General features: G+C 31.2%; 1 protein-coding gene across 4 annotated transcripts; it reads right to left on the bottom strand.

Annotated features, from left to right (window-relative positions):
* Positions 1-3,977: 3,977 nt before the first annotated feature.
* LOC107398340 (senecionine N-oxygenase-like) lies at positions 3,978-12,404 on the bottom strand. 4 transcript variants are annotated; one of them, XM_064355636.1, is made up of 8 exons: positions 12,292-12,398; positions 12,179-12,217; positions 11,443-11,655; positions 11,251-11,389; positions 10,906-11,202; positions 10,550-10,858; positions 7,773-8,056; positions 3,978-7,723 (listed from the first exon to the last, which is right to left on the bottom strand). In XM_064355636.1, the coding sequence occupies exons 3-8, from the start codon at positions 11,628-11,630 to the stop codon at positions 7,699-7,701; spliced, it is 1,242 nt and encodes a 413-aa protein (XP_064211706.1). In that variant the 5' UTR covers positions 11,631-11,655; positions 12,179-12,217; positions 12,292-12,398; the 3' UTR covers positions 3,978-7,698. The 4 variants fall into 4 exon arrangements, with proteins under 4 accessions (XP_064211706.1, XP_064211705.1, XP_064211707.1 ...); XM_064355635.1 differs by lacking the exon at positions 12,179-12,217 and having other exon boundaries at positions 12,292-12,404; XM_064355637.1 differs by lacking the exon at positions 12,179-12,217 and having other exon boundaries at positions 3,978-8,056; positions 12,292-12,404.
* Between the last annotated feature and the right edge of the window lie 31 nt (positions 12,405-12,435).

Here is a 12,435-nt window from a genome sequence, read left to right as displayed (position 1 = left end):
ATTTTATTTATTTTATTTTTTTATTTTCCTTTATTGTTGATGGAAAATAATTTGCAATGAGGACTCGATTTTTTTTTATTTATTTGTCAGTTTTTAGATTTTTTTCTGATTTAAATAAAGCAGTGACCATATTTTAAAAGTTTTTTCCCTGAAGCCCGAGTGGAAGGAATGTATCGTGTAAAAACTTTACCTAAAACGTTACTGCGGAAAATGACTACAACTGAACGCATTTTAGCCCTCTCAATCATAGTCTTGAACATATTTTTTAGACAACCCATTTGCGATATGGGTAAGGTCCATCCGGAATTAAAATCAATTGTCAAATTGTTTCACCGTTGGCAATTCCATTTAAAATTATTCGTCGGAGTTTCATTCCTATGGCAATGTAGCAGGGTTCAAACATAATTTCAAAATTTTTGACATTGACAATTGATTTAAAAAAGAATGGAGTATATAAATTTGGATATTATTTTTGTTAAAATTTCAAAAATAAGTTGCATCCGATAAGCACAGTTCGAGACGACCTTAATTCGGATCTTGACTAGTAAATAGCCGTTTTCTGATAACCATTTTAAAAAAATCATACTAGCTTTAGATTTTGACAGATGACAATTCTGACAATTTTAGAAAACTTTTCAAACTGCCAGTTTTCAAATGCAAAAAAATATTCACTTATTGCAAAAGGTACAAGAACAGTGATACTTTAAATAAACCCCTTCAAATAAATTAACAAAAAAAATGTCGTATTTATCTCACAAACTATGACAGATAAGTATAAAAACTTGATAAATTTTCCTTAGTTTAAGAAGGCGAATTCAAAAATAATAAAAATAAATAGTTACTATATATCAAATTTCAAAGCTGACGTCAATTTCATTTCATTTCAAGCTCAGCTATTTTAAAAATAATTTAGTTAAACTTCGAATGGCCGATTTGGATCGTAGGTACACAAAATTTTAAACTCTAGCTAGAAGTTAAAAATTTTCTAATGTTAGCTCTATAAGAATCACCCTGTATAATACTCAGTTTCTCTTACTTTTTATAATTGCAATATTATTAAGTATACATTTTACTAGGAAACAATAAAATAAATACAAACGGCATTTTTCACCCTCACCTACGGCTTGGATGTCAAACTTCCACTCGTGGGGAATACACTTTATTCCAAACTGGTTACAGAATATATTTTTCCATACTTAATAATAATTTCTTGATTAAGCGCCAGGCGCTAAAAAGCTTTTTCGCACGTTTTTTAAACTTATATATAACTCTATTCTTTATATGCTGTCTTTTTGTTTTTTGCGTATGTCGCAAAATTTTGACACAAAATATTAAAAAATTGCCAAATTGGGTCGAAAGTAGTTTATTTATTTTTTGCGAATTTATAATTCTATTTATTTACAAAAATTACGAATATATAGCGCGATTCAGAAAGATGTTGCCAAACGTTAGGGTGTTGTAGTAGTCATTGAAACAGACAAATTTTGCTTATAAACTCTTAGTCGCGAATGAGCCGTTTGGCCTCTGGAGCCATTTTCCATTAGAGGATCTTACGGCACGCAAAGATATGTTGCCATCACTTTGTTTAAGATTTGCTTCTGTATGGCTACAGAGGTGTCATAGATTAGGAACTTGACCAACCCCCGAGGAGAAAAACTGCAATGGTGCTAAATCCGGACTTTATGCAGGCCAACTACGATAGGTTCTCCTCTCCCAGGAAATTGTTTATTGACGAAAATGTGCTTCGAAAAAGATGTTGGTGATTGGGAAAGTGCTCAGTATAAAGGATTCTCGAGTTTTCTGACATAAACAAATGCATGTCTCATACTCTTCAGTGTAAATGGTTCCAGAGTCAAAACGGTTTTATAAGCAAAATTTCTTTGTCTTGATGACCGCTATAAGATACGTTTGGCAATATGTTTTTGAACCACCCTGTATACAATATCACTTACAATAATACGAGTGTGTCATAGTTAAGAAGAAATATGGACTATGCAAAAAACAATATTTAAATTAAACATGCGTTTTTATTGAAGGACTGAGTCACGAAATAACACAAACGAACAGAGTGTCATGAGAATGTTAGATATAGTGAAGTGAGCGACACGAGCCCTTAGGCTTTCCCAATTTAGATAAAACCACCAATTTGATAATTTTTAGTATCTCGAAAGACATTGTGATTTGTTAAAAAAAAATCTTGAAAAGGTACTTTTTGTTAATAATAGCGCGTGTTTTGTAATGAAACTATTAACATTTAATGACAGTTAGTTATTATTGCTATAGGAATAACCAATAAAATTACTAGATTTGCGATTTTAACTAGTTTAAATTCTAACAGTCCGTTAAAAAGTTACAGAATACGCGCTAATGTATGGAAAAAAGTCTTTCTATTTTCTTCAGATTTTGGACAGTGTGTAGGTCGCCAGGTTTTCAAATCGAGATTTGACTGACTTGAGTTTTGCAATGTGCTTTTTCTCCAATATTAGCCTCACCCTGTAGATGAGCGTCTGAAGCAGCAAGCGAAGATCGAAGAACCAGCGGTGTTGATGACTTAGTGGCTTGTCGGAACGCAAATATTTTTCGCGTTTCTCGATCATAGGAGGCTGCCATGCACGTGTTTATAGCAAGACCGTGAGAACCGGCGTTCTTCCTGATGGCAGAAATCCCGCAATCTCGATGCGATGCGTGTGCAGCTTCCTAAACATTCGGTGATATTTTACCCAAAATGATTAGCGACGCTCAAGAGTCACTCCCCAGACGGTGGCGGAGGTCAGCGACGATAAATTTAAGAAAAAATGACGCCAACGTCCATTAAGTCATCGTTTTTACGGCGGTGAATAAGCGTGCGAAGTTTAAGGACACGAACTCATCATTGCCGTTCTTTGAAAACGCCGAATTTGTCAAACGGTTAAAACACTCGCGAGATTGTTTTCGTGTGTGTGACAACATTCTGATTAGGTGTGCCTTGCTGCATTACCTTCTTGACAGATTTCATAAACATCACTGTATTTTATGCACCTTTGTTCATTAATGTCCGCACTAAGTGCACGCATATCGAAAAAGTACGATTTAATTAAGTGAAGCTATAAAGTATGCCACAATCTCGACCAGTTGGAATGAAGAAGCATTTATGGCCGCTTTCATGAACGTAAATTATACGCATATTATTTTATGATTTATTTAAGGTTTTTATATTTCAACATGGCTAAGGCTAACACCGGTCGTTTATTGTAAGCAACACTTTTTTACAAGACGTTTTATTGGACTCATAAATTTTTACCATCTGATAACTAGTTACAAGAAAAAAGAGACATTTTTAGTCTAAAACGTGGCTCGTATGCTGTAAGAATTACAAAAGTTTTAAAATAGGCTGTTTCAACACCTATTGAAAATTAAATTATGAATACAGAAGTCTCATAATTTGGCAAAATTAAGCAGGAATTGGTCCACTTCTGAGTTGTTTAAATTCGTTGAAAATGTAGGCTTACTGAAATTGTTCATTAGGATGATAAGCAAACATTTTCAAAAACTTAAATTTTGTAAAAAACTATGTAATAATGTACTCTCTGTTTCTAAACTATGTACGGAAATGCAAACATGCCATAACGTTGATAAAAAAATAAAATAGTTATTGATTATTATAGATCTATTATTGAAACTATAAATTACATAAGACACTAGTTATTACTTCTTTGAGGTGCATGAATAATTTGTAACAACTAATACTTAGAGAAAATGCGCTGTTGCTATTCTATTGAATTGGAATGAATATCATAAATGATATCCCGTAAAATTCGCTAAAACAAACAATTTTGTTCTAGGACTTTAAGTTTTCGAGTTATAATTTTTTGTGAGAAAATAAACAGCTTTTGTGTGAGCCACTGAAGTGGCTCCGAGTTTTTACGGAGAGATAAAAAATTTGTAACATGTAGTTTTCAAGTTATCAACACTTTAACTTATTTTTGTTTTTGTTAGCAGTTCTCTAGACAAATTTGTGCAACTCCATTTAGCAAATTTTTAAGAGTTGTATTGGCACTGCTGGGCTGGGTGTCATCAGTCATCACTGTAATTTAGTGTGTCAACAGCGTCAAGTCGTTTATTGAATAAAGCCCAAATAATTATAAAAATTAAGAGGAATTACTTTGAACAGATTTTGATAATTAAAAATTAAACAAAACGGGACGAGTCGAATTGGTTCCCAAATTCTGTAATCCTCTCTAATTATAGTCGAATTGGTTCCCGAGGATGGTCGAATTGGTTCCCGTCGGTCAGGTAGGTCAGATAAACAGATTAAAGTATTATGATCACAGAAATGGCGTTTGTAAGTGTATGAACAAATTTACAAGTTCAAAAACGTTCAAAAACAAATCGTATTTTAACAATTTAAAGGCTGTGGATAAATATTTCTTTGAGTATTCAAGTACTTCCAAAACGATGGAGAAGGCGCATAGAACTTAATGGGTACTATGTCGAAAAATGTTAAAATTATTTTTGTAATTTGTCTCCATTTTGATGCTTTAATAGTATTAATACACATATTAACGAACGCAACGTCATCGTGTGAGATGTCTGAATAGTCATTACTTGACGAAACATTTTACGAAATTTACAGGAGAGCATTGGGCTTAAAAAATTACATTCTCTTTTTTTTTAAATAACCAGTTAGCCATGAATAAATAAAATTTGTTGTTGGATTTTGTGCCAAGAAAATAATTATTTGATCATTTCTACCAGCTTTAAATCTAAAATATTAACATATATTTCGCCTAATCCTTTTTATCTACCTGCTGATGCGGAAGCCAATTCGACCATCACCCGGGAACCAATTCGACCATCACCTTTTACAGAATTATACTTATAAAGATTATTGGGAACCAATTCGACCACGACCAACAAAACAAACAATACAACTAGAAAGTCGAATAAATAGTATATTAGACTCGTTTTATAAGACTTGATTGTGGCACTCATTCTAATTGAGCACTCCTTCGTCGTGCTCCAAAATCATTCGTGGCACAATAGAACGACTTATAAAACTCGTATAATAAAATACTATTATTAAAGTTGTACTACTACCTTTACTCGTATCTATGGAATAAACAACAACATTATTAGCACCTACAAGAGAAACTATTATTATTGAAAAAAATCAAACAAAATCTCGTCAATAAAAAAATCTTAAACTTTTTAAACTTTTTAAACTTGTTAAACCCAAATCAATTGGCGTTTTCTTGTACTTTTAAGAGCTTTAAGGGGTTCCAAGACATTGAAACGTGCATAAGGCGTTATTGGATCCACTTTAATTAATACTGTTTTTTTAAAGTTTTTGAAGGTTTGTTTGAATCGAAAATCTTAAAAATTTTCGACGAGCTCTAAATCATTTCATATATGATTTTCTAGATATGCTCTAGATCTAAAACATAGTGCTGTAGAATAAATAGTTTTTGAGAAAAAGTCGTTTAAAATTATTGAAAATCTCGGCCAAGTTTAAACTTTTAAAATTCTAAATATAAAAATCTAGTATAATACTCATGAAATCCATGAAATAATCCCACACTAAAAATGCGCAAAAAAAAGCTCACAAGATAAATACCCACACGGAATAAAGATCACATTGAAAAAGGGTACAAATTAAATGCACAGTATTTTATTTAAACGACAAGTATTTTTCATCAGTAAAAATAATAAATGCACAGTCAAATAAATAATACATGCACAGTAAAAATAATAATTGTACAGTAGAAATAATAAATGCACAGTAAATAATAGCATCTCAAAACTAGAGAGTGTAGATTTCCACATTTCGAGTTTTACGTTTTCGAGTTTAATCGTTCGAGGGTATGTTTTTTTCTAGGTCGCTGGGGCGAAGCCCCAGCCTGGAAGCAACGAGTAGCTACTGAGCGTTTATTATTTAAACTGTGCAAACTGAAACTAGATACCGTGTATATACGATTTTTTTGTAGGGAAAATTTTAATAAAATACAGTGCGTGGTTTACTACTCTTTTAAATTTTTTACTGTACAAAAATACTGATCGTTTATTATTTTTACTGTGCAAAAATTAATTAAATACTGATCATTTATTATTTTTTACTGAACAAAATTGAATTTGTTACTGATCGCTTTATTACTACAATCAAAAAATACACGAAAAAAACAGACTGAAAAAACCTACAAAGAAAAAAACTCATTTAAAAAAAACTTATACATATTATAAATAAAAGCCTAACTGTAAAAAAGCCCACAAAAAATTAACTCACTGAAAAAAAAACAATCCTTGCAATCGCAAACGTTTTCGAATCGGTTTTTGCGACAATTCTATTCAAGAAAAATTAAATTAGGTAATTGTAACTGTGTACAATTTTTATAGGCTAAGACAATTCAATTGTATGTATTTGTCATTCTTTTTGCACTGATTTTTTATTCTGATATTATTTTTACAAATTATTAAATTCAAAAAATTATATTCTTTTGCTATCGATTTGAATTATTTTTTTATTCCAAAACCAAGACCGGTACAAAAATTGTTCGGAAATAATAGATCTTTCTTAAAAAATTAATTACGCCATTCGGATAACGTACAACAAAAATGTGCCTCAAAATGTGTTAAATTTTTAATCTTTTTGTTCTGGCACTTCTAGTTTTCGAGCTATAGGTGTTTTTTTTAAAAACTAAAAATACCTTTGTAATCGGCGCCGTTGCCTAGGTACAAAAAATCGACCAAAATCTCAGTAAAAAAACGAAAAAATGAAAAATTTAAAATGCAGCTTATTGACATTTTTAAGTAAGGATCCTATAGAGGCATAGAGAAGTGCATAAAACCTTTTTAGAGCGACCTTAAAAAAATCGATTTTCTTGAGTTTTTGGAAGTAGTTAGTCATAATTTAAAAAAAATGGAAAGCTTGCTCTAGGGATTCTTCTTGAGACATAGAAAGCGTGCATAAAAATATTTTCTAGATTTGAGTTTGAAAAAAAAATATTTTCTTCAGTTTTTCAGTTTGAATTACAAGCACGGATAGACTGCTTGACGTCTGTGTAAGGAGCAACAGAAGATTGATCTTTAGAAAAATGTACCAAATCGTGACTTCTCAAGCAGAATAGATACAAATTTGTTGATAGCAATCCAAGTGGTTCCAAAGTGTGTTAGTTTATTTGTTTGGAATAATTGTGTGTACAATTAAATCTGATTAAGAACCCGACGTTTACTTGACTTAAAGCAATTAGCAATGGCAAACATGCAGGAGTATTTTTTCGTCAAGAATTGTGAGATCAGAAAGGTTTCTTTAATTAACCTTCACTTAGTAACGGTAATTTTACACCTGCATAGCTACATTGGTGTTGTATCTTGACAAAAAGAGCGGAGAAGCAACAACGTCTTTCCCACCGTCTCTTATCGACAAACAAAGCTGTCAAAATAGTGAGTTTTCACCAAAGTGCAAACTCGATTAGTCGAAGCGAATGTCACGACATGGAGATGTGCAAATGTGCATTCAATTCGTTTCGAGTGCGAACTAGGAGACAACAACACCATGGGAGTATCGCACCCGCTCTCTATAAGCACGTCGAGCAGGTGTTGTACATGTCAGATCCAGCGATAATTTGAAATACGAACTCGGAAATGTGCACTCGAGCTGTTTTCTTGAATTAATTTTCCATTCACTGGAACACGATGCTGATACAATGGCATTTAGGTGCCGATTTATTTGCATCCAGTACCGCTACAACTAAACTTTGCTTTTGACTAAAATTTATTTTTTAAGTAGTTTCTATTACTATATTTGTACCCAATTGTGATCATCGATAATTTTAAAACAGTCGTTTAAATTTCGGTTACTGATAACCCTCAGATACAATTTTTGTATCACCGGAGGTATTTTTCTTATTTTTGCTGTTTCGGCCAAATTATCAAAATAACTTCCTTGCGCTCCTCCCAGTTGATGGTATTGTGAGCTAGGTGGACCAGGTTTCCGTTTTTCTTCCTCAACTAGTTCTTTTAACATTACATCTTTTTTTGGTAGTTTGAAATGACCAGTAAGTGACGCCAAAACGAATCTAACCTAAAGAAAAACTTATTGAGACATTTTTTAGGAACCTATATAAAACACTGTTTTTTTACAAGTTAAAGCTTTTTTAAAAAATGCACCACTGTTCTGTATTGCCAATAATTTATTATGAATTTCTATAACAATAGCGTGGGTGGAGTTCTGGAACAAAAAGACTTAAAAAAAGCATTGTAACTCTGATGAAGTGAGGACATCAAGAACGTCTTTGAAACGACATTGACAGATTTAGATTTCTTGTAAAAAATGCCTGAAGAATGTCCAACTTAAAAACTACTTCTTTTGGTTTTCGCTTAAAAAATTAAAAACAAAAACTACAAAATTTTGATTTTTCTCAACGATTCAAAAACTAAAAATGACTCATCAAATTTTCTTTGAGATAATTATTCAGCATAAAAATGTGCAACTTTGTCCCAATTTAAGCGACCGCGTATCTTGTATAATAACTGAAGTCCCCATGGTGGTGCTCGAAAAACGGACACTATTCCGTCTAAACATTAGAAGTATTGGTGCACAGCCATAGGTCCTGATTCATGTTGCTTATTTTAAATTGCAAGACACTATGTTTTTTGCTGCGCTTTTAGATAACTCGAGTTATTTCAAGGAGATTTTCATCAGCATTTCCTATCTCTAAATTTAGCTTTTTTGAAATATTTAGAATTATTTTGCTTCTATCTTTCCTTTACTGTGTTCAAAATTGGAAAAAACTTACGAGCTCGAAAATTTTAAAGTTATTTTTGGACAACATGAACTATACCCCGGTTTCTAGAACGAGTTATCGTTAAATAAATTTTATCGGTTGGATAGTTGCTAAGGTAGAGATGACCTGGATGATGTTTCTATAGAAATTATGGACCCGATAAAATTTATCTAACAATAACTCGTTCTAGAAACCGGATAAGTCAATTGTTTCAAGTAAAATACCTCAATTTTATTTCACTAGGTGGAAAAAAAAATTTAATTCTGTAAGGATCTGTATTATCCTTGTGATTATCCTATGTGATAATTTTCAAGTTATGTTGGTTTTACTTGACATTGTCGGAAATTCTTTACTAACCACAAATATTTTTGCACAGATTGTCAAAAAACATTTCTCATTGAATAAAAAATAAGTTCTATTCAAAATTTTGGTTCTTTTTCCGTTTAAACAAAATAAATTAATTGAATTTAAATTTAAAAAAATCTTATTTTTAATGACATTTTCATGACAACCTATGCAAAAAGAGTTATGGCTATTAAGTGAATAAATTTTTCATTACCAACACAAAGTTCGTATAACTTGAAAATTGTTAAACATACATAAGTATACGAAATGTTAATACTAATCAATGCTGAATTAAATTCTCTACCATTTAGTCAAATAAAAATTGTGGCATATTATTTGAAAGTTTAGAGTTATGAGTTTTTTAAGTTCTGCAAACTTAATCTTATAAATTTTGGGTTTGCTAACTTTTTTATAAATTGGAAAACACTAAGAAAAAGATTTAAACCTTCTCTTTGAAATGAGCTAAGAATGATTTCAAACTTTTTAAAAACGGCAGAGTTATCGATTTTTGAAGTTAAAAACGCAAATCTAAAAATTTTCAATAATTCCTAAATGTCTCGAAAACGACTAAACGTAGATATAAAAAAGCTTAAAAAAATTCTCTTAAAATAACACGGGTAATTCAAAAAGGCAGTAAAAACAGCTTCCCATTTAAAATAAGTAAGTTGATAACGATAATATGTATTAACGGTATAACTTTTATTTTTTTATTTATTTTTGTAATTAATTTATCAACACTCTTAGAATGCTGCCCCCCCTCTCTGTATTGTTTATAAATGTTATAATCATCTTTAGAATGGGTTCCACGATATTTTTGTCATAATGAATTTCTGAGTTTAAGTGTTTAAAAATCGAACGACAACCATAGTTTAAAAACATTCATTATTCTCTTGTGATTGGAACACTGAAGCTAAGTTTGAAGTAAAGAGTTTTTAAATTGTAACGCATTTTCTTCCATAAATTGTATAGCAACAAAGATCTTCAATCAACCTCAGAAAGCAAAGAGCGCATTTTGACGAAGTTAATAAATGTTCTTATTACAGAAAATTTTTGATTTGATGACTTGGGTAGAAAACATTATGTGGTAAAGTGAAGAATGATCTAATTTTAAAAAAAGAGGAAAATGTTCCAAGTGAGTTACTATAAGATAACTTAAAAAAATTGTTTGCTAGTTTGCAGCCACTTCATGTCAGGTAAATTAAAGTCACCTGTTATTAAAATAGTCTCATAATTACGACAAATTATAGTTATTTGGGGACACAATTACTCTTTAAACTAAAATGCAAATTCGAATCGTTACTCCATTTTCCTAATGAAAATAGATATATGTCTCCTTCAGAAAACGTTCATCCCTGATAAAAAATACTCAAATTAAAAAAAATGTGATTTTTAAAAAAAGATGTCTCATAGTAGGCAACTACTAAAAATTATATATTTTTCTTTACCTGTATGTCGAACAGTGGACAAGGACATGCTTTGAATGGAATCCCAATAAAAGCTAACGTAGGATTTTCGATGCTAATAATTTGTTTATACAATGGATGGACGTAATTATTGGTAATTTTGACTCCGCAGCGTTTTGATAAAAAAGGAAAATTGTAATTGTAACCAGTGCAGAAGACAACATCATCAATTTCTTCGCTCGTGCCGTCTTCAAAAATTGCCCTGTTTTCGACGAATTCTTTAACTAAACATTTCTGATACAAAGCATCAGAAACTGGTAGAGCATCTTTCGATCTGTGACTAATGAATACCTACAAAAAAATTATAACATTTCATTTTATATGAAATATGGTTAGACTTTCGTGGCCACGTTGGAAATTTGCTGCGAAATTTCTAATCCTGAAGGACCTGAACCAAGGATCAAAACTTTTTTATTTGCGTAAGGTTCAGGTGTTCTGTAATCGTGACTGTGTTTAACTTTTCCTGAAAAACTCTCAATTCCTGGAATATCAGGAATGAAGGGATCGCTGTAGTGACCATTACAAATAATAACAGCGTCGTAATGCTCCATCTCTTTCTGTTTATTTTTAACATCTTCGTAATGAACAGACCATAAAAAATTTTGACGCTCAATCCAGATCACGCGCTTAAAGTACTGAAATTTTCTATTTAACAATCACTCCTTGTGACAATTCATTAATACTTTGATATGGGGATTGATGTGGAATTTTTTCGAATAGTTTCGAACGTAATCTAGAACTTCTTCTTGTAATAAATAAGAACGAATTTGTTTGGGATATGGAAAATCCTCGAAGGTCATCAATTCCTTCGGCAAGTTCGTTCTGTTGATAAATAAGTGTGACCTCTCTACGTTTAAAAGTTTAAAAACACCGACCTTAGACCCTTGTACATAGAAGTATGAATTGGTGCCCCATTTTCATCGTGACCTACTAAATCAGTGTAAAACCATGTTCCTCCCAAATTTCCAGTTTGTTCAAAGATATCAAAAGAGATGTTTTCTTTTAAACAGTGTTTTCCAGCGCACAATCCTGCCTTCCCTGCACCGATAATGGCGATTTTCATCGTGTTAAGAAAGATATATTAGTACCTACAATCAAATATTTTATTTCTTTTTTGTTCAAAAGTCGGAAAAAAATCTTAATAGTACCTGGCATTTTCTATAGTTTCTTGTAAATAAAAAAACACCAAGAATCTCAGTAAAAATCAAGATTGGTAACATATATAAATAATTTAAGTGTAAATATTTGCCAAACATTCTAACAAATAAATTATTATTTATGCACTTGATGTTACGCCATAGCGGACATTGTATTGTAAAAAAGCTCAATTTTTCATTGTTAAAAATAAAGTATTATAAATTATATTTTATTTGCACATCACATTTTTGTGTCTGTCTGCGCGTCAAATATTGCTATAAACTTCAAAAAATTTTGAAGATAAGAAGAGGCTGTGGAAATCAAAATTCAACGAAATAAATAAACGACGTAATGTACTTAAGTCCATCAAATTATCGGTCAAATGTTAAAAGATTAAAAAGTGTTAAGAATCCGTTAAAAATAATAAATTTGATTTTGTAACCCGTAAAATTAAAGTTCTTGACTAATACCTACATTTTCTTGTATTACAGTTTCTTGTTCTTTGATGGTATTCTACAGGAAAATAAAATGTAAATAATGTTTAATTCTTATATTCTTAAATTATACAAATTGTAAATTAAACTTACACATTAGCACATGCAGACAAACCCGCCAGATAATACTTCAGAATATTGCTAATTTATTTTCCATAGCACTAGTATTTGGTTTCGTTATGCGTTTGTAGCTAAGTGAGAAAATGAAAACACTAAGAAAAATATAAATTTAAAATT

Source organism: Tribolium castaneum, chromosome 3 (genome assembly GCF_031307605.1).
Source record: "Tribolium castaneum strain GA2 chromosome 3, icTriCast1.1, whole genome shotgun sequence".
NCBI lineage: Eukaryota > Metazoa > Arthropoda > Insecta > Coleoptera > Tenebrionidae > Tribolium > Tribolium castaneum.
This window is presented reverse-complemented; position numbering and strand designations above follow the sequence as displayed.